Source organism: Peromyscus maniculatus, chromosome 10 (genome assembly GCF_049852395.1).
Source record: "Peromyscus maniculatus bairdii isolate BWxNUB_F1_BW_parent chromosome 10, HU_Pman_BW_mat_3.1, whole genome shotgun sequence".
Lineage (NCBI taxonomy): Eukaryota > Metazoa > Chordata > Mammalia > Rodentia > Cricetidae > Peromyscus > Peromyscus maniculatus.
In genome coordinates this window covers 62,924,554-62,946,612 of record NC_134861.1, presented here as the reverse complement: position 1 = coordinate 62,946,612, position 22,059 = coordinate 62,924,554, and the positions used below count along the sequence as shown (strand labels likewise).

Genomic DNA, 22,059 nt, shown 5'->3' with positions numbered 1-22,059 from the left:
CTCTGGGAGTTCAAGGCCAGTCTGGTCTGAGTTCTGGGTCAGCCAGGACTACTCAAAGACACCCTATCTTGAGAACAAACCAAATAAACAAAAAAAATCCATTCAACTCAATGAGAGATGAAGTACACAAAGGAATACAGAATGCTTGTTAGAGAACAAAAGGTTTTGTATGAAGCTTCCATCTGTCCAATGGGGTTTAACAAACAACAGCACTGTTCCAGTTCCTAAAGGACTCGATATTCTGGATGATAAACCAACTTCCTTTAAACTGTTCAGTTAGGCAGTGTTACAAAGCTTCCCCTGCTCATCCACTAGATGCACTATTACATTTCCTGTATTTTGATAGGTGTACATGGAAACACTAATTTCAGATTCAAGATCAGCTGACTGTACACATTCACACACAATGTGATATTTCTAACTACAATTTCATGCAAACTAGTAATCATCTAGTTTGTAAACATCTAGTAATGTTCAAATTATAAAAGTTGCCTTTTCATGGGTTTGAGAATATTATTTATATTCTGCACCTTCCTTTAAGGAACAAATCTATATTTCCATTCAAGCACAGGTGTATCAGAAATAATGTAATTCCGCAGTATCATTAAAAAGACTTAATTTATATCATTAAACATTGGAAATTACATTGTTAAAGCCAGCATGAATTAGCTCCTCTAAGGAAATATTTTGACCAATATTATAAAAATCTAAAACTCAATTATACACCTTGAAACATAAAAGGCAATCCAGGTACAAATACAGCACACACAACAGATAGAAAAATTGGTGAAATTCAAATAAATTTTGTACTTTAGTTAATCCAAGGTTATTATCTTACTTTGCATAAATGTCTTACTAATTAAAAGATGCTAATATAAAAATAGACAAGAAAGAGGTACACGGGAACTCTCTGCACTATTCTGAACCTCTTATAAATCTAAAATGTTCCAGATTGAAAAAAAAAAGAGAGAAAATTCAAAATAAATATTCCTTTAGCTGCCAGAACTCGATGTCACTCAAGACAATGTTTTAAAACATCTTAGAAATCAGCATGTTTACATAACATTACAGTCACTTTATTGCTCTACAAAGTTGTATTTTTAAAACCATCAGATTACATATATAGTGATAAGGAGGCTAGGCACATACATTAAAAAAAATCAACAACAGGATATTATCAAGTTGTTTCTCCAACTTGGTAGATAAATATTATAAAAATGTAAAAGTAGCTGGTTAAAGCTAAGCTGTCATGTAGTATTTTCTGGAAGTCTACCCCAACACCATCACCTTTCTATAGATTAGGAGCTTAAACAAAAAGAAAACTGATGTTACAAGCTACTAATGAATGTATTGAGAAATCCAAATTACATGCAGATAGAAGAGAACTGGGTACAAAAAAAGACCACAACATTACATTACTCTATATTAAAATTGTGCATTGTTTTAAATATTTCCAATCATGCAACAGTAATAAGGATCAAAATGACTTTTATAAAGGAATTGATGGAATCTCAATGAAAAGACTTGAACATATTATCCAGCCCCAATCACAGATGCATTATACATCCAATCCCCCCAACCTCATGTATGCATTGCCAGGCTGAAATACCCATTATCCCCCTCAACTATTCCCCATTAATTACCTTACCTATAAACCTTTCCATTTAACCTTTTGAATCATATTTGCTGGATAAACATGTAATCTACAGAATAGTCTTCATTATTTCAGAACATACAAGTGTAATCACATGCTCAATCTTCAATCACATCCTTTCAAAGGCATCAGAACTGCTGCTGCAAATTTCTAGGACCTTTCAAGCCTAAGAAACCAAGAAAACTGGAGTCAAGACACTGAACTAGGTGTTTCTCCACACTACAGCAACACTGATACCTATCTGGGGACATTCGTCAAAGTTACTCAGTAGGTGTCTCAAAGGAACGCTGTTTCACTACCACCTTCTAGAGTACATGGTTATATGACCCCAAACAGCTAATCCAAAACAGGTTTACAGCCAAGCCGTTTTCAAACACTATCAAAGCCACCGATGGACTGATGGAAATGAAAGCTTAGCAGGTCTTAAAATAAATAGAGAATTTCCCTTGTAATGGTGCAGGCTAAACACATCTGTTCTAGCAAAGCAGCACAAGCTGAATGTGAAATGAAACTGCAGGGGAATGTGCTTCTGTGAAAATCTCAACCAAAATTACTGAATGGAAAAAATACTGTCTCAAAATATACTGAATTCATCTATTACCATAATGAACTCATTCCAGACATAACTTGGGTTAATGGTTGGGGTGAAACAAATTTCAGAATTCTTTTTAAAAGAAATAAATGTATTTCATGATGTAGGCATAGCAGCATCTAAAACAATTTAGTAACATTTATCACTAAAGACAAATTTACATAACCACAAACAATAATGTACAGTAAAATTTTCTCAGAAACTGTTAAAGGCTTGATTTAACATGCCAGGAAAATGATTATTTTTGCACTGAGATGCACTTATGTAAATCATGTAAATTGAACTGAGGTCGGTGTTAGACCTGTCATTTGAGACCCCTATCTGAATTACCAGCTACTAATGCTATCTTCTACACACAGCTTAACTAGAGGTTAAACTACGCAACTGTTGGTGCCAGTCTGCTAATGAAGGCAATGCTCTGGAGACAAAGTCTTCTCACAAACAGTGGGCAGGAGGGCTTCATTATAATGTGCTCCACAACAATCCTCAGTTCATTAAACAAGTTTCTGGAAGATAAAATAGTGGTGTTCAGAAACACAACAACAAGGCAATGAATACAAATAATGCTGAGAAAAAAGGTGACCAAAAAGAACTTAAAGAAGTAGCTGGGTGTGGTGGTGCACACCTTTAGTCCCAGCACTTGCAAGGCAGAGGCAGGCAGATCTCTGAGTTCGAGGCCAGCCTGGTCTACATAGTAAGTTCCAGAAAAGCCAGAGCTACATGGTGAAACCCTGTGTTGAAAAACAACAAAAATTTAAGTCAAAGATGAACCTAGAAAACACTGTAGGGAATATACAAAAGGAGAACCCATACACAGCTATCTAGCCCTCAGGTACAAGTGCAGGAGGTAGGGAGCCTAGGATTTCAAGGCCAGCCAGGGTAGCAGGAGGACTCCCATCTCATCACAGACAACATTCTCAAAATCCAGTGTCTTTTTGAGTAGAGAAGTAAGAAAAAGCACTTTCAAAAACAATGGTAATATCTAAAAGGGATTATCTACATTTTTAAAAAAGATTTATTTATTTATTATGTATATAGTATTCTGTCTGCATGTATGTCTGCAGGCCAGAAGAGGGCGCCGGATCTCATTACAGATGGTTGTGAGCCACCATGTGGGTGCTGGGAATTGAACTCAGGACCTTTGGAAGAGCAGCCAGTGCTCTCTTAACCTCTGAGCCATCTCTCCAGCCCTACATTTTTATTTACTACTCAGTTTTCACATTTTACAGACAAATTCAATTTATCCTTAAAAAGACCAAAAGAATTACATAACTTGCAATCCACACACCATATCTTTCTTTATTTTGTTTTTTTATTTTTGGTTTTTCAAAATAGGGTTTCTCTTTGTAGACCTGGCTGTCCTGGAACTCATGCTGTAGACCAGGCTGACCTCGAACCCACAGAGATCCACCTGCCTCTACTGCCCAAGTGCTGGGAATTAAAGCATGTGCCACCACACCAGGCCACATACTGTTTCTTTAAATAAATAAATGTTCTCTCAGAAGTTTTCTGGACATTAGGAATTATAATGAATTAGGTGCTATAATGAAGTTAATGGAGACAACACTGAACATATTCCTCAACTGCCTTGTACTCCAGAGCGCTGGGTTTACAGATGTGTACCCGCCCCATGAGCTTTTTAGACCCCATGTAACAGAAGTATAGGAAGCTACAGTGCACATAAGGAGAGAGCGCTATATATTGATCTGTGACTACTTTAACTATGGTCTTTGTTTCAATTAAGAAAGTCACATATTTCCTAACCTGAAAAGATGAAAAAAAAACAACTCTAGCTTCAATTTCTAAAAAGAAATATAAGGTCCCCATCCTTGAGTGGTGTAGCCTCCAGTGTTTTTACTTATGCCGCTGCAAAAGTGTTATGCACTCAGCAGCAACATACTTCAGGTTTCAATCTTTTCTAAGGCTAGCAGTATCAGCAGATAGCTGCAGCTCCAGTAACAAGGGCCATTCCATGGAGCACTGTGCTGCTAAGCTGTTTGCTGGGGCAGGTGTATTCAGTGTATTTTCCACTTAAGAGCAAATTTATCAGGATGGGAACCTGTAAATGAAGAATCAGTTCATACAACTACGTCTTCACTAACCCCAGCTAGTCTTAAAGCCAACAACTTAAATTTCAAAGATATTTCTTTCTTCTAAGTTCTAAACTATTAAGAATTTTCAAGAGTTATCAACACTACATCTGGACAATATACTAAAAACAAAACAGATTGAAGCTAGTCACAGCTTACCGACAATATGGATTTCTTCTAGAGGAATAACGAAGAGTGAGAAACCTATAGTATATAAAAGGCTGCAGCAAGCTTCCCTGGCCACTGAAATAAACAAATACAAGGGTGATGAGTACACATTACAATTCCTATATACATTCAAAAATTACAAGCAATTTAAAAGGAGAATATGTGTGTCTTCATCGTATGGTCAGTAACAATTACCTGATCTACACACAAATTACTCTTACAAGAAAACAGAAGGTACAGATGACTGGAAAAGAGAAAAATGCTATTACTTAAGTTTTTATAAATATATCCATATATTAAAATTTTAATTACTAAAACTCAGAAAATATTATCTTATAATTAGCAGAGAACTGATTTTAAAAAAAAGCAAGGTTTTTGTTGGTATTTTTAAAAATTATTCATTGGTAGTGTATGTGGGCGTGTGTGTGTAAAGGTCAGAGGGCAAAGTCAGATTTCTCCTTCTACCTTTCCTTGGGTTCCAGGGATCAAACCAAGGGATCAAACTTAGAGCCAGGCTTGGAAGGCAAGTGTCTGCACCTGCCCAATCATCTTGTGGGCTCAATGTTTTGTTCTTTTGAAACAGGGTCTCAATATGTAACCCAGGCTGTCCTAGAACTCCTGAACCTCCCATCGCAGCATTCTGGGGGCTAAGACTATATGTGTACACCACCACGCCCACCTGAAATTAGTTTTAAATCTTAATAAACATCCAAGCTAAGAATGGCTCATTTTATGAGTAAATAAAAACTCAAAACTATATCAACTAAATAATATACTGACAGAGCCTATAGTAATTAGTGTTCTTGATTAAAAAACCATAATTCTAATACCTCAAGAGGCAAGTATGTGTGTGTTTTATGAAACTCTAAGTCTGGAATTATTTCCTACAAACTACCTAGATTAAGACACTCAAATAGCCAGGTGGTGGTGGCATACGCCTTTAATCCCAGCAAGTGGGAGGCAGAGGCAGACAGATCTCTGTGAGTTCGAGGCCAGCCTGGGCTATAGAGTGAGTTCTAGGAAAGGCACCAAAGCTACACAAAGAAACCCTGTCTCAAAAAAACAAAAAAAGACACTCAAATAACTAAAAACAAAACAGGAATGGAGCTATGGACATGACTCAGTGCTAGATAGAGCATGTACCAGGCACACATAAGACTCTGGATACAAAGGAGGGCGGGAGGATGAACTAGGTATACACTCCAAGTTCAGGAGGACACAATGAAGCAGTAGGGTTAGTAAATGATATCCTAGTTAGTCATTTAAAAATCTTGGCCATGAAAAATATATAATGGACAGACAGTGGAGCACACCTATAATCCCAGCACTTGAAAAATGGAGGGAGATGGTCATTTTTAAACATATAGTGAGTTTGAGCCAGCTTGCCTATAAGGGACTCAGTCCTAAAAAACCAAAAGGAAAAAAAAAAAAAAAACCAAAGAAAAACCCACAGAGTAACTTTGAAAAAAAAGCAGAATGTGAGCCAGAGAGATGGTTCACCAGGTAAGATGCTGGATGCCAAGCATGATGACCTGAGACAGAACCCTGGAACCCACATGATGGAAGGAGAGAACTGACTCCCAGAAGTTGTCCTCTGACCTATACATATGTGCTCACATACATACAAAGAAATAATAAATGCATTAAAAAATATTTTTAAAGACAGGTTTAATGGCTTTAAAGCATGCCTTTAATATCAGCACTTGGGAAGCTGAGGCAGGAGAATCTCTGTGAGTTCCAGGACAGCCACAGCTACAAAATGAGATCCTGGTGTAGAAAAGAAAATAAAAACAACAAAATCTTTTTTTAAAAAGAGCTTAGTATTTTTAACCCTTTCTTCTAATTTGTAAAATACTTTCATAATAAAAATAATTTACATGATTATAAGCTTATTATTTAATGTTACATACATTTTGCCCAACAAATAATCAAACAAAATTTTAACAATCTAAACAAATATTTAGGGGCTGGAGAGATGGCTCAGAGGTTAAGAGCACTGACTGCTCTTCCAGAGGTCCTGAGTTCAGTCCCCAGCAACCTCATGGTGGCTGACAACCATCTGTAATGAGATCTGGTGCCCTCTTCTGACCTGCAGTCATACATGCTGTATACATAATAAAAAATAAAAAAATAAGCCGGGCGGTGGTGGCGCACGCCTTTAATCCCAGCACTTGGGAGGCAGAGGCAGGCGGATCTCTGTGAGTTCCAGGCCAGCCTGGGCTACCAAGTGAGTTCCAGGAAAGGCGCAAAGCTACATAGAGAAACCCTGTCTCGAAAAACCAAAAAAAAAAAAAAAAAAAAAAATCTTTAAAAAAAAAAAATAAAAAAAAATAAATAAAAAAAAATAAAAAAATAAACAAATATTTAACAATGAAAATATAGAAAACGTTCACTGAAAACCCAGTTTCCCACCATCCAAGTTAGTCTCTGATGAAATTCACAAAACACTCCCCTTAATCTATTCTTCTAGGAACATGCACACAAGTGTACAACAAAATGACTAACACTAACACAGTGCTCATCGTGTAATAGCTCACTATTTACTGCTCTAGAGTGTAACACTACTATGAATGTGAGACAAAACAGCATGTACTGTCCTTTCACATACCCAAAAAATATAAATGAGGAACACCTTATATCTTGTTGACCAACTTTAACTTCTATTAACATGTAATATGAATATAACATGCAAACCATCCAGTTCCTTTTACAACTTCAAGCATTCTATCTTATGTTCCTACTATGACTACCAAGCCTCCCTCGTTTGAATGCTTAGGGTGGCTCTAGGATACAATAAGAAATAAAGCTATAGCTGAGGGTGTAGCTTGCAGTTTCTGCTTACCCCGCAAAACTTCCTGTAAGCACCTGAGGATTCTGTTTGGAGTACTAAACTCCCTCAAAACAAACAAAAACCACAACAGGGTGCTTATGTCTCAGCATCCTAGTACTCAAAAAGTAGAAGTGGGAGGACTGCCTCAAGATGAGCCCGGGCTACAAAACAAGGCCTTGTCTCAAAAATCTAAAACATGGAGGGGAGGGAGGAAAAGTAGGGAAGCAGAAAGGGAGGGAGAAGGGAAGAGAGGAACTGAAGAAAATGTAAGAAAAGAAGCAGAGAAGTAAACAAACTTCCAATGACCATCTGTCTCTGCACATCTGTGCATGCACATGTGAGGTCAAGTCAAGAACGTAGGTTTATCGTTCAATACAGAGCTCTAAGTAATAGAGCCTCTACTAATCAGATAGTGCATCTGCTATGAAGGGAGGGAGCACAGAAAGACTAGTGAGAGCACGAGTCCTTTAATTTTATAGTTTGGGTTATATTAAGTCACACACTTAAAGCATTAAGTATTCTATACACAATATACTATTGCACATGGAAGGTTGAGGACATAGCTCAGTGGTAGAACACTTGTCTAGCATGTGTCGAAGCTGTGGGCTTGATCCCCAAAGACAAAACAAATAAACTTCATAAAATGATTTTAATTCATTAAAGTAATTAAAATTATATGAAAACCAATAAATACAAAACCAGAAAAATCTCCCTTGTTTATGCATAAAAAATATTAAAACATGTTACTCAAAGCAGCTTACAGATTCATCCATTTAGAAGAACAATTATGAAAATAAGAAAAAAAAAGAGCCAGCACGGATGAGGATGTAGGGGGAAAAAGTATGCATGAGTGGTGGCAATGTAAAGTAGTACAAACATTATGGAAAACGGGAATGAACAAATAATGTAACTACCTCATGATCCAACTATTCCTCTTCTAAGCAAGTATCCAAAGGAAATGAAATCAGTACTATCAATGTGATCTATGCACTCCATGTTTACTTCATCACTACTCACAACAGCCAAAATATGGAATCAACTGAAATATCTATCAGCAGAGGAATGAATAAAGACACGTGCTACATATTCCCAAGTATTCATACACGGTTGAATGCTAACCAGTCTTAAAAGGACGAGACACTATCATTTATAGTGGGAAAATAATGGACGGAACTGGAAGTGACAAGTGTGGGGCTGGAGGAGGACTCAACAGTTAGCAGTTCCTACTCTTGTAGAACATGCAGGTCTGGCTTCTGAAGCCACGTGGCAGCTCACCACTATCCCTAAGTCCAGTTCCAGGACCTCTCCTGGCCTCTGTGGGCACCAGGCATGCACACAGTACATATGCATGCAGGCTGAACAATCACACACATAAAAGTACATAAACCTGAGATAGAAAAATTAAACACTCACTCAAATGCAGTTGCTAGCAAAGCTGTTTCAAGGAAGAATAAAACAGTAATCACCAGAAGCTAGGAGGAAGAGGAATACAGACAAGCTGAGTGTCGAGCTGCAGACTAGGGAGATGACTGGGTAGCTAAAGTGCCTGCACACATGCCTGAGAACAGGAGTTCACATGCCAGGGCCTTGCTGATTAGCCAGAGCAGGCAAATGGTGAACTCTCAGTTCAGAGAGAGTCTGGAGAGTGATAGTGGAAGACAACTAATGTCAACCTCTGGTATCTATACACACACACACACACACACACACACACACACACACACACACACGTTTGTTAAAGAAATAAATTCTAGTGAAAAAATGATCTTTAAATGTATTTCTGATAAACTCTACTCTTGAAAATTAAATAACAACTTTGTCCACAGTGTTAAATAAATGTCTTAATGAGCTCAATTGAGTTAAGGATCAATAAAGTAAAAACCTACTATAATTCTAAAATTAGGTTTCATGTTAGTATGCTAAACTTTAGCGTGTAAGCTTTAGAGCTGAATAATTTACAAGCAGAGCTGCATCGAATCCTATAATCAACATTTAGGAAATGGATCTTCACTATTTATCTGTTTCAATTACTACTTTGTTCCAGTGCTAGAGGTTAAACACAAAGCCTTTCATATGCCAGGCAATATTTCCTTTTAAATGAGAAAAATTCAAGGCTCAGAAACAAGTTAAAAGTCTTATCAACTGCAGTCCAGGTCCAGAAAACCTATTTAAAACATTTTCACAGCTAGGTACGGTGGTGCACACCTTTGATCCCAGCAGGGAAGAAGAGGCAGGTAGATCTCTGTGAGTGCAAGGACAGCCCGGTCTACAAAGTGAGTTTCAGGATGCCAGGGCTACACAGAGAAATCCTGTCTGGAAAAAAACAAAACAAGAAAAAAGAAACTCAGGAGGAGGACGCAGGATTAGAAATCCAAGGCCAGCCTAGGCAATTTAGTGAGCCCTTGTTTCAAAATAAGAGGGAAAAAATGTAAAACTTGACTGAGAGTAGTACACAGTTCAATAGCAGAGTGCTTACGAAGAAGTGCCAGGACCTGAGTTCAATCCTTAGTACAGGAAAGAAAAAACTAAAACTAAAACCAACTGTCAGGCATATAAAAACCTCATTGATCAGTCAACAAAGACTAAAAAATATAAAGTTTTACACTCAGTAACAATAACTTGTACAATGAAAAACAAGTATATAAACTTTTTTCCTAGACAAGAGTCTTACTATGCAGCCTAAGCTGGCCTAGCACTTAAAATCTCTTGCATTAGCTTTCCCAATGCTGGGATTACAGGCCTGGGCCTAGACAAACACACAGACATTTTAAAGAACATTTTGACATGGTCTATTAAACACAAAAGTGCACTTAAACATAGAAAAATTAATTCTGATATCTATGTTAAAGAAACCATTGTTCGTATACAGATATAAGCAAACTAAGAAAGGTGTCTACTGCATCAATATTTGGAAAACTAAAAACGTAATAAAATGGAACATACTAATTCAACAGAACAAATGAATAACCATTAAAAGAAACAAACAAGACTGGAGAGATGGCTCAGCGGTTAAGAACACTAGTTGCTCTTCCAGAGGTCCTGAGTTCAATTCCTAGTACCCACATGGTGGCTCACAACCATCTATAATAGGATCCAATGCCCTCTTTTGGTATGCAAGTATATATGTATAGCACTCACACATAAACTATAAATAAAATTAAAAAAAAAAAACATTAACTCTAAAAATTCATGCATTATGGCAACTATGGCACTCAGTAAATATAATAAGCAAATAAAGCTACACCCACAAACTATACTTTCTACAGATATATTTTCCTCCTCTTCTCTCTCTCTCTCTCTCTCTCTCTCTCTCTCTCTCTCTCTCTCTCTCTCTCTCTCTCTCTCTCTCTCTCAACATAGGGTTTCTCTGTGTAGCCCTGGCTGTCCTGGATCTCATTCAGCAGACCAGCCTGGCCTCAAACTCACAAAGATCCACCTGCCTCTGTCTCTCAAGAGCTGGGATTTAAGGCAGGCACCACCTCGACCAGCTATGTATTTTCTAAATGGATTACAAATGCACACATATTGAACTGCTTACTCTTGAACAGAGAACACAGAACCACAACTAGAAATCATCATAAACTACTCTTTTAGAAGGGAAGTGTGTCCAACCTGGAGCCTGTGAGGCCATATGAGGCACAACACAGCTAAAAATCCAGTCCAACATAAAATAGTAACCTTATTTAAAATATTGTGGAAGGTTTTTTTTCCTTTGCTCCGTCATGAACTTCATTGATGACAACATAGCCCAGAGAAGCCAATAGATTAGATACCCCTATTAGCTTATCTATAAAACTAAAATTTAAAAGCAAGCATCCAGGTAGATATGTACATGATTAAAATGAAATGCAAAATTACCAATGGAGAGACTAACACTGCTGTGATAGTCTACCTCTCAAAAGAAGTTTTCTCTATTATTTCCAGATTACAAACAAAATATGGAAACAACTGTAGGCAATTGTTACTGTAAGACTATCTTTTAAAACGTCTCCTTATACCACCTCAAAAAAGGCAAGAATGAGCTGAATTAGACTTCACGACTCTGCTGGCTAGTTTTGTTTTTTTTTTTTTTTTTTTTTTTTTGTTTGTTTGGTTTTTTTTTTTTTGGTTTTTCGAGACAGGGTTTCTCTGTGTAGCTTTGCGCCTTTCCTGGAGCTCACTTGGTAGCCCAGGCTGGCCTCGAACTCACAGAGATCCGCCTGTCTCTGCCTCCCGAGTGCTGGGATTAAAGGCGTGCGCCACCAACGCCCGGCTCTGCTGGCTAGTTTTATGTCAACTGACACACACTGTAGTAATCTGAGAGCAGGGAACCGTAGTTGAGAAAATGCCTCCAAAGATCGAGCTGCAGGCAAGCCTGTAGGGTACTTTTTTAATTAGTGATCAATGCAGGAAGTTCACTGTGGGAGGAGCCACCATGGACTGGTGGTCCTGGGTTCTATGAGAAAGCAGGCTGAGCAAGCCAGAAGGAGCAAGGCAGTAAGCAGCACCCTCCATGGCCTCTACATCAGCTCTTGCCTCTAGGTTCCTGCCATGTTAGGAGTTTCTGCCCTGACTTCATTTGATGATGAACTGGGATATGGACTCATAAGCCAAACGATTCCTTTCCTCCCCAGGTTGCTTTAGTCATGGTGTTTTATCACAGCAATAGTAACCCTCACTAAGGCAGAAGACTCTTCTATGTGTAGTATTTTTTAAATTAATTTTCAAAAATCAAAAATTAATCTCCAAGGGTTAAATGATGTTTCACGGGTGTAAAGACAAATTTCCTGTCCCAGGGCTATTCATGGATACTGGGGAAAGAGGAGTCCCTGTCTTCAGTTCTACACTCACTGGTGAGCCCACCAGGCTGCCATGGATAGTTCCACACCCTGGTCACACAGATGGCCCTGATTTAATACAGTGGATAACAAAAAAACATACTATAGGAAAAGGACTTGTAAGAAGGAATAGGGATTGAAAAGGAAGGATAAAAGGAAAATAAGTGGGTGGGGAGAATAACTACATGCACTACATACATGTATTAAATTGTCAACAAATAAATTTAATTAATAATCAAAAAAGACATCTAAGCATGGGGAGCTTCTAGGGAAGAAAGATTTCAACAAGAGAAAAGAGAAGGTGAGAGAGTAATGGGGCCATGAGAAGGTAAAAATGACCATCACTCAATATGCACATGCATGAAAATGTCAAAGAAAAATGATTTCCAAAGCCTGTTAAAGCATTTGCACCTGGTTCTCCCATGGTGCAATGCTTCTACTAGAGCATCTGGAATGTTCTACCTGAGGGTACATGCTGCACTTCTGATTCAAGCAGAATGCAATCTAAGTGACTATCTTTCTGTTCACTTGTCAATCTTCAAAACAAGCATGTCTGAGTTCTTACCTAAAGAGCATAAAAACTGTAGCAGGCATCAAGAATATTTCATTGCAAGCAATGAACTTCAGGATATTTTGTTGGTTAGCACTTAATTTATCCAAGACAGATCTCAGCAGAGGTAAACTATTTGAACCCTTTGCCTAAAACAAAAGGAAACAAGCATTAGAAGTAACACTACACCTTTAATAACTCATTAATCACCCTAACACCAAAATATGAGGGTGCTCAGGACGTCTCTTTAGAATGGCACCACGTACCTCCCAAGTGCTGGGATTAAAGGTGTGTGCCACCACAGGAAGGAGAGGCAGGTAGATCTCTGTGAATTCAAGGCTTGCTTGGCTTACATGAAGACTGTCTCAAAAAAAATAAAAACAAAACACCCTCCCCCTCAAAAAAACAAACAAAACAAAAAAACCTTACACTGGTATTTTAATTCAAATTTAATTGTAAATACAGCATGTCTGCTTAATTTGATTGCTGAACATGGCGGGGGGGGGGGGGGGTGAGGAAAGCAGCTCTTAATGTCACTATACAACCACTCAGTATGGTTATACTCATGCAGTAAGTCAGGGTGACAGCAGGAGATTGCTGCCAACTCATCAAACTTAGAGTAATAGGATTTTGGTTTGGTGTTCGAGACAGGGTTTCTCTGTGTAACAGCCCTGGCTGTCCTGGAACTCGCTCTATAAACCAGGCTAGCCTTGAATTCAGAGATCTAGCTGCACTTGCCTCCTGAGTGCTGGGATTAAAGGCATGTGTCACCAGCACTCTGCAAGTTACACGTTTTTTAAAATGGAGATGTATATTTCAAACTTCAGGGAACTGGAAGAAAATTTTAAGAACAATCCTTTCTACAAAAGTGTCTACAAAAGACCAAAAAATGCTGTTTTATAACACTTTAACAATATAATCTTTAAATTTAAAAATTTCAAATCACTAAAAAAATTTCTATAGGCCGGGCGGTGGTGGCGCACGCCTTTAATCCCAGCACTCGGGAGGCAGAGCCAGGTGGATCTCTGTGAGTTCGAGGCCAGCCTGGACTACCAAGTGAGTCCCAGGAAAGGCGCAAAGCTACACAGAGAAACCCTGTCTCGAAAAACCAAAAAAAAAAAAAAAAAAAAAAAAAAAAATTTCTATCAAGTTTATGGGGAAAAAATGTCTGAAACTCCAAGCCACACTAACTATGGACAATGTAAAAGGCAAAGAAACAAACAGTTTTACTTACATCAAGGACCTTCTTAGTGTATGTGGCAGCATGAAGCAAAGAAAATAACAAGACTGGGAAAATACTCACTGGAGAAGCAATTAAGGAAAGCTTTGAAGTCACTGAGTACTGTAAGCCCATGCACACTTTTTTTTTTTTTTTTGTTTTTCAAGACAGGGTTTCTCTGTGTAGCTTTGGGCCTTTCCTGGAACTCACTTGGTAGCCCAGGCTGGCCTTGAACTCACAGAGATCCGCCTGTCTCTGCCTCCCGAGCGCTGGGATTAAAGGCGTGCGCCACCACCGCCCGGCCTCACTTTCTAAATCTTACCATCCATCTGGGAAGTCAAAAACATTTCTAATAAACCACAAATATCTGCTAAGCAAAGCGAAAATGTAAGCCACCCAAATGACTGAATATAGTTTTCACCCCACACTGGCCAATTGGCCATTTTGTTTCTTTAGGATTTATTTATTATTTTTAGTTATGTGTATGTACCTGCACGAGTTAATGTTCAACACACACACACACACACACACACACACACACACACACACACACACGCCCTTGGAGGTCAGTGGGACTGGATCCTTTGGAACTGGAATTACAGGCAGTTGTGTGTTGCCTGATGTGGGGCTGGGAACCAAACCCGGATCCTCTGCAAGGACAATATGAGCGCTAAGAGCCATCTCTCCAGCACACTAATTTGGTCTTAAACACAGAAAATCTTCTATAGTGCCTTTATAAGAGTCTACATTGCAGACAAAAGGTGTCAAAGTAATGTGCTTAAATTCCATTACTTTGAGGACATATACCTGAATGCTTTTTTTTAACGTTTTGAATTTGTAAAAAATTCATACTGAATTTGTAAAAAAGACTATAAATTTCAGCTTACATAAAAATCTACCATAGGTCTTACTGGCTTTAAATTTTCATATTAAGTCCAATATTTACCTACCTTACACTGTAGGTAAATACACAATTTTCATCCAATTTTTCTTTTTTCTTTTTTGAGATAGGGTTTCTCTATGTAGCCCTGGCTGTCCTGAAACCCACTCTGTAGACCTGGCTGGCTTTGAGATCAGAGATCGGCCTGCCTCTGCCTCCCTGGGATTGAAGGCGTGCACCATTACTACCCAGCTCAATTGTTCAAAAAAAAAATGAAATGGATCCACTCCAATTTTTGCCAGGTTAATAATAAAAAACTTGTCAAGTATTTACATGAATGACTATCAATGATGAATGGCATAAACACTAGCCTTAAAATGTTATCGATAGTAACATCAGCACTAGAAATGAATCACTATTTTTCTGTACTAGGTGAAGGTATGGCCTAGCTGGAAATGCTAACTGCTAATAATTTGAGTATCAAATTCATTATCACCTTGACTCACTCATTCTAGTCAATGAGCAGCTATGGCCCCCACACATTAGAAGACGCTAAACAGAAACATGCATCCTCCTCTGCAGCCTACGCTGGCCTCAAACTCTCACTCCTCCTTGCCACAGCTCCCCAGGTGCTGGGATTCCAGGGATACACATCTGGCTCCAATTTAAGACTTTTTAACAATCAGACTCCTTTAAAACTTGAAACTTAAGAAACTTCTCATTTTTAAGGACTATGTGAAACTCTGCTAAAGCTTAAAAAAAAAAATTCAACTTAAACTCTGACACCCCCAGACTTGAAGTCTAATTCAGTAACAGAGGCAGTGCCAAAGTATAACCTTCAACAGGAGGTTCAAGATATCTGGGCTCCAGTCCTGGTTTTCACAAACCTCATTCTCCTAGGCCAAATTTCATCCTCTGTCAAATGACCACATAGCCACCACGGAGCCTTGAAATGAGTACTTTATCTCCTCTAATTGTCTACAGTTCACAAACCCTTAAGAGATTCATCTTAGCTTTTGATGTCACTTTATTTTTTCCAACTTTTGGTTTTGAGACAGGGTCTCACAGAAGCCCAGGCTAGCCTTGACTACCCTCACTTCCCAAGTGACTACCCTTCCTACCCTCACTTTCCAAGTGACGAGATTACAGGCATGTGATTACATGCCTGGTTCAGTGTCACTTTTAAATTATTTAAAGGGGTTGGGGATTTAGCTCAGTGGTAGAGCGCTTGCCTAACAAGCACAAGGCCCTGGGTTCAATCCTCAGCTCAAAAAAAAAAAAAAAATTATTTAGAAAGGCAAGGAGTGAAAAGTCTACTCTTTTATTAAGTGCCAGTCACTGACAGAATAAGGACAATATACCACATTAAGAACAAAGGAATCCCTGCAATTGGGAGGCAGATTTCTATGAGTTCAAGGCCAGCTTGGTCAACAAAGCGTAGTTCCAGGACAGCCAGGGCTACTACACAGAGAAATTGTCTCGAAAAACAAACAAACAAAGAGCAAAGGCTCAAATACATCTGTAGTATTCCTCTGGGCCACCTTTGCATATACCCCAATTCCTGATTTCTTTAGGAATGAGATTAGCATTTACTATTGATGGGCTCGTCACTGCTCACCACTTCTCTTCCCCGAATCCTAAGAATTAACCCGCTAGTCACCTTGCTAGCCTGGTTTTGCTCTGAGACAAAGTCACACTATGTAATCTTGGCTGACCTGAAACTAGCTATGTAACCCGGGCTGGCTTTAAACCTCCTGTGCCTCCCACAGCTATGATTACAGGCTTACCACACTTGGCTCATGTCCTTACTTTCTATTTTACATTATAGCACATTATTTTCACAAGATTAATTTTCTTTTGTTCCTAGGTCACTGGTAGCTGGGGTAGCCAAAAACTTTTTTTCAAGTAACAAATCTGTAGGGCTAGAGAGATGGCTGTGGGTTAAGAACACTGGCTGCTTTTACAAAGGACCTAAATTCATTTCCCATCACCCACCCAGTGGCTCACAACTGCCTACAACTTCAGTTGCAGGGTTTCAACACCCTCTTCTGATCTCCACAGGCATCAAGCACACATGTTGTACATACATACATATAGGCAAAACCCTCATACATGTAAATAACTTGCATGTTTTTGAAAAATTTGCATATTCCCACCAGGATACGGAATTAATTGAAATATGAATATGAAATATGAAATAAAGATCTAAATACTAAATTCATGTATAACCTTGTGCTTTGAATGTTAATTGTTAAATATCTGCTAGGCTTACAAGGCAAGAATATTGAGAGACTAAGTTTAAATTCCCAAAACAGCTCTACAGAGTTTAGATTTCAAATTTTGGGGACAGAAATTTGATATTGATACAGTTCCACACAAATGACGGACTAAAAGCCACACAAACTAGCTTCATGGAATGTCATTACTGTATCCTTCCAACAGAAAAACAATCAAGACATCTCCTACATGTTTAGCTGGCAGTTTCACTGTCCTGAGTATGAAAAGGATACTTGTAACGGGGTAGGAATTGACGAAAATGAGTGAATACAGCAGGTAGTGACAGCTGTCCTCTAACAAGGCCTGAGCCAGGAATGCTCTGCTTAACTGGAAGTGTGGTAATCTCTGATGCAGCCTCAGAGCGCTGGTGAGAGCGTTTGCCAGCAAAGCACGCTGGTAAAAGCTTGCTGCTTCATGCAACCTGAAAATTACCAGAGGAAAAGTTATCGTGAGACATCAACAGCTACCAGGGCTCTTCCTCCTTTGTGAATTGCATCATAATTGCACAACACCTAAATCATTTAATTGTCAATAGAAAATAAATTACACGAATGTACTCCACATTCTGGGAAACATCACTTCAAATACACATCTAACTGTATAATATAAAGCATTCACTCTGTCAAGTTAAGAAAGTAAGAACTGCAAAAACCATGGCTGCCAATGAGCAGTCAAACCACAATAAAGCATCCCCCAACTGGTGTTACTAGATCACTGCTGATTTGAATGGGGCTTGTGTTCATTAGTTTTATGCCATTTACATTTCAACAATTCCTAAAGCTAAAAACCGAGTTGAGTCAGAAACATGGTAATACGTACCCAAGAAGAGGCAGGACAAACAAAGCGGAGCAGTACACTGTGAACAAGCGAGAAAGCCACATTGCTGTGTCCAGTTTATTGGTCATCATGAATTGCTAGATTTGAAAAGAAAAATATTATGTTAAGGACAATTTATGTACTTTTATTCCTATGAAGGCTATTTTAAGAACCAGCTTGCAACATTTGCTTTTTAGATTATTAAGTGGAAACTCATGGTACTTAACTGCTTCTTCACATATATGCTGTGGAAGGTATAAGAAGCACTTTCAGAAAAAAAAAATCAGGACAGTAATTCAACTGTACAAAATTTTCTGTGCTATTTCAATATTTACAATAATGGCTCTATTTTAAAACAACATTAAATAAGAACAAATAGCTCTCAAGAGAACTATAATGTCTATTCTTAGAAAAATCACAACCCAAATAGGCCCCAGAACTGAGTAAGGCATCAAATAATAGGTTTGGATTAAATAAACCATTACAAAGAGAGAGGTAAAATCATTGCAGGAGTTAGTGCTGAAGTCATCAGTCTGCAGACTATCTGTCATGGACATGCAGAAGGGCACTCAAAACATGCCTGTCAAGTATGAAATGGTACCTGCTTCTCAGATCATAGGACTCTCTGCATCCACTACAGGCACAAGCTTGACCCTGTTATCAGTGGACCTAGATTAAGCTTATCATGAAAGCAAGAACTTAAAATCTGCTTTATCACTTACATAGACCTCATATCCATTTCTAAAGAGGCTTTTATATTTTTAACTACAATGTTCAAAAATAGTTAATACCAAGATACAAACATATGTGGGTATATAAACAGAAGTCTCATAATATATATCCTCATTACATGTGATGGAATTTTTTTCTTCTACTTGGTACTTCCAATAAACTGATTTTAAAACACATTCATGCATCTATCTGATGTTTTTAAATACTACTTTTAAGCAATTTCATTCTGGTATTTTGCATGTGTAAATTTTTTTTTTTAGGAAAAATACAAGTATATTTAAAATTCAAGGGCATTATTACATGCCTTTTAATTACATACTAGCAACATCAATATAAAACATGCTGCTAGCCTATTCTATTGAGATCTAGCTATTATACTGTGATGCCTCTAAACTTAACTGATTACAGCAGCAGTCAAATGCAAGGCTGACTCTAGCTTGCTATGTTCAGTTTCTTTAGAGTATTCTCTTTAAAATCCATTTGATAGGCCATCAAGACAGTCCAGCCCATGCTGCCAAGACTGGTGACTGGAATTTGAACCCTGAGACCACCATGGAAGCAGAGAACTGACTATCGTAGGTTTTCCTCTGATCTCTATACATTCCACCCAACAAAATAAGTATCTGTGTAGGGTTTTCACTCCTCAGTAAGTCACTGAATCATCCTTTTCAGACATCTTTTTTTAAAGATTCATTTTTATTACTTTTAATTATGTGTTATGTGTATGTGAATACATCTGTGTGGTGTATACAGTGACCTATGGAGACCAGAAGATCTGGGAGATCTTGTGAGCAGCTGCTAGGTGCTGAGAACTGAACTAGGGTCCTCTGAAAAAGCGGCATTCACTTTTAAACACTGAGCCTATCTTTCCAGTCCCTCATCTGGGTCTTCTTGATGTAGGTACGCTCTATTACACAATACAGCAGCTTAAAAGGCACATGGTGGTTTAAGTTTTTAAGTGTGAACTGCCTGATATATACAGTTCCAACCGCCCCGCCCCCCCTAAATTATTTTAATGGATCTTTGAACACTTGAGGGCAAATTATTCACACAGTCTCAAAGTATTAGGATAGACAACTTTTTAATTATTAAGGGGAAAACTGTATTTTTGTAATGGTGAACCAGTTGAGGCATCACCTTAAACATCACACATGAATTCCCCAAACCGAGTCAACATAAAATGGTTCTTGTCTTGAGGACACAATCAGTCATGTAACTCCAGTTTCTGGATCACTCTGCAAAACAGGTCTAGACACTGCAACTACCCGTGTCTTCAAAACCCAAAGAGGAACTTCCGTTGACTGAGAGTCGAGAGGTAAGACTAACACATACAATAGCTGAACCCCAAGGAGGGGAAGCGCCAATGGACAACATGAACTACGTATTAGGTTACCATCAGTGTTAACCTTCCCAAATGGAGTGGAGAGGCGAATACACCTACTTAGCATTTGTGGGTTAGCAAGAATGTCAAATGGGTCAGCAAAATAGGTGTGTGTGTATACAGAGGTGCTGTCAAATGTTTTTAAAAAAAAATCAAAAATTCGGTTTCAGGACTAAATGACAAGGTATCTCGATAGTGCAGTACAAGACAACACTTTCAGTTATCAAGTTTACAAAAGGGGAGTAGTATTCCTCCTAGGAGACGACCAACTGAAGAAGAAAACACACCGCTCTCCCCTTTGCGAAATTTCTTAAAAGGGCTTAAGGCAGGTACAAAGGGCATGGCTGCGCGCACCACGAGGGGTGTGGGTGGAAGCCTCTGCCTCCGATGGCACCTTCAACCCTGGGACAACCGGAGACACAACCGGAGGCTGGGCTGTGGGGAGGCGCGGGGAGGCGCGGGGAGGACCCGTGTGCCCGCAGACAGGCTGACGGCCGGCGGTGTCGCTTTGGAAGCAGACTTGGAGCCCCACGCCACTCCCTGCCCCCCAGCCCCGCGGGCGGCGGCTTCCAGAAGGCTCCAGCCCCTCTCCACCACTTCCTGCTCCTCGCCAACCCCCGCGGACGGAGCCGGGAGACCAGGCCGCTCACTCACCACCGCGCCCGCCCCTTGGGGGCCGTTCGGGGTCGTATCCGCCATGGGAGACACGCAGGGAGCCCGGGACGCTGAGACGGACGGCAGAGAAAAAGAAGAGCGAATAAAACGTCAGTGCCGGGGCGACGAGCGTCCGACCCGCTTCCCGAGCCCGCCGGAACCCCAAGACCCCGGAGCAACGGGGCCCCCCGGCCCCGTGCAGCACACGGCCCCGGAGCCCCCCACCCCCACGGCACCCCGGTGCTACCTGTCCCACTCGGTCCAGACCGACGCTGTCTTTTTAGAAAAGACCCAAGCGAGGGCGGAGCTTCCGAACGAGGCCCTCAAGGGCCGACCAACGCCGCCCGGCTCCCGGGTGTTGCAGAACCGGAAGTGCCCCTTTCGGTTCCGTGCGAGGGAGGTGGGGGACGTTGAGGGTCACCGGGAGTTGTTTCCAGAGGCATGACGGGAAATGCAGTTTTTCTTCTGGTTTGGGTTCCACCTGCCCTAGTAGTGGCCAATTGGCCTAGAGACAGAGCTAAGAAGTGAAACCCGGTGAAGCAATTTTCGTCTCATCCAGGACTCGGTCGATTCTCCTTGCCGGCTTCCAAACCTCAAAAATCTGCTTCGGTATACAGAAGCTGCCGAAATATCTATGATCCTTCCAGACAGGGATTCACTAACCCCTGTGATTTAGTTTCTTTCAAGCTCTTGTGAAATCCGCTAGGTGACAGGCACTACGCTTGGCATGGAGAATATGAACATAACCTGGGAGACGATAGAGTAAATGGAAATCACAGCAAAAACTTGTATAAAATACGGGCATAAGCTGAGTTGATCCGGGGTGGGGGGAAGTTTCCTGGAAAAGGTAATACTGACCCTAAATCTTGAAGGAAAAGGAAAACTTGGTTGAAAGGGGAAGGAGATTCCAAATAAAGGAACAGAGCATGTAAAGTAACAGAATAGTCAGAAGACAGTTTGGTGTGAGCTGAAGGAATGTGAATGGATCTGGGGGATGAAAGATCGGGAGTACTGAGAGGCAGGATGTGCTAACAGAAAAACATCACTGGGGAGGGGGTGTCAGAAGGGGTTGGAAGGGGAGAAATGATGGAATTATATTTTAATTAAAAATATATTTTTAAAAAGGCATCTAAACTTAACCCTGAAATCTAGAGAGGCACACTACACGTTTAAGCAGAAGTGTGACATCATCAGGCTTAGAAAGGTCATGGGGAGGCCACTGCACACAATTAGGGAGAGACTTGAAGAAATCCTGGACTGTGGTGATGGCGTGGGAGAAGAGAAGGAGAAAGATGACTTGAATGTGGCTGCCACAGTTTGGTGACTGGCTAGATAAAGGTGTGCAGGGGAAGGGCAGTCATCTGCTGGGACCTAGAGAAGAGGCGGAAAGAAAAATGAG

The 22,059-nt window shown here is 39.8% G+C and overlaps 1 protein-coding gene across 2 annotated transcripts; it reads right to left on the bottom strand.

Moving 5' to 3' along the window:
* Positions 1 to 599: 599 nt before the first annotated feature.
* On the bottom strand, positions 600 to 21,050 carry Tmem33 (transmembrane protein 33). Of its 2 annotated transcripts, XM_006974630.4 has the most exons (9): positions 20,908 to 21,050; positions 20,661 to 20,731; positions 17,897 to 17,991; positions 17,311 to 17,498; positions 13,936 to 14,003; positions 12,717 to 12,850; positions 4,496 to 4,579; positions 2,632 to 2,752; positions 600 to 1,820 (listed from the first exon to the last, which is right to left on the bottom strand). In XM_006974630.4, the coding sequence occupies exons 2-9, from the start codon at positions 20,703 to 20,705 to the stop codon at positions 1,815 to 1,817; spliced, it is 741 nt and encodes a 246-aa protein (XP_006974692.1). In that variant the 5' UTR covers positions 20,706 to 20,731; positions 20,908 to 21,050; the 3' UTR covers positions 600 to 1,814. The 2 variants fall into 2 exon arrangements, with proteins under 2 accessions (XP_006974692.1, XP_006974691.1); XM_006974629.4 differs by lacking the exon at positions 600 to 1,820 and having other exon boundaries at positions 2,488 to 2,752.
* Positions 21,051 to 22,059: the final 1,009 nt, after the last annotated feature.

Coding starts and splice junctions, on each gene's coding strand:
- Tmem33 (XM_006974629.4), bottom strand. CDS start 20,705: ATGGCGGATACGACCCCGAACGGCCCCCAAGGGGCGGGCGCGGTG. Junction 14,004..17,310: donor CAATTCCTACCCCGTTACAA/GTATCCTTTTCA, acceptor TTGCTTCTCCAG/TGAGTATTTTCCCAGTCTTG. Junction 2,753..4,495: donor AGAAGAAATCCATATTGTCG/GTAAGCTGTGAC, acceptor TTTATCTTCCAG/AAACTTGTTTAATGAACTGA.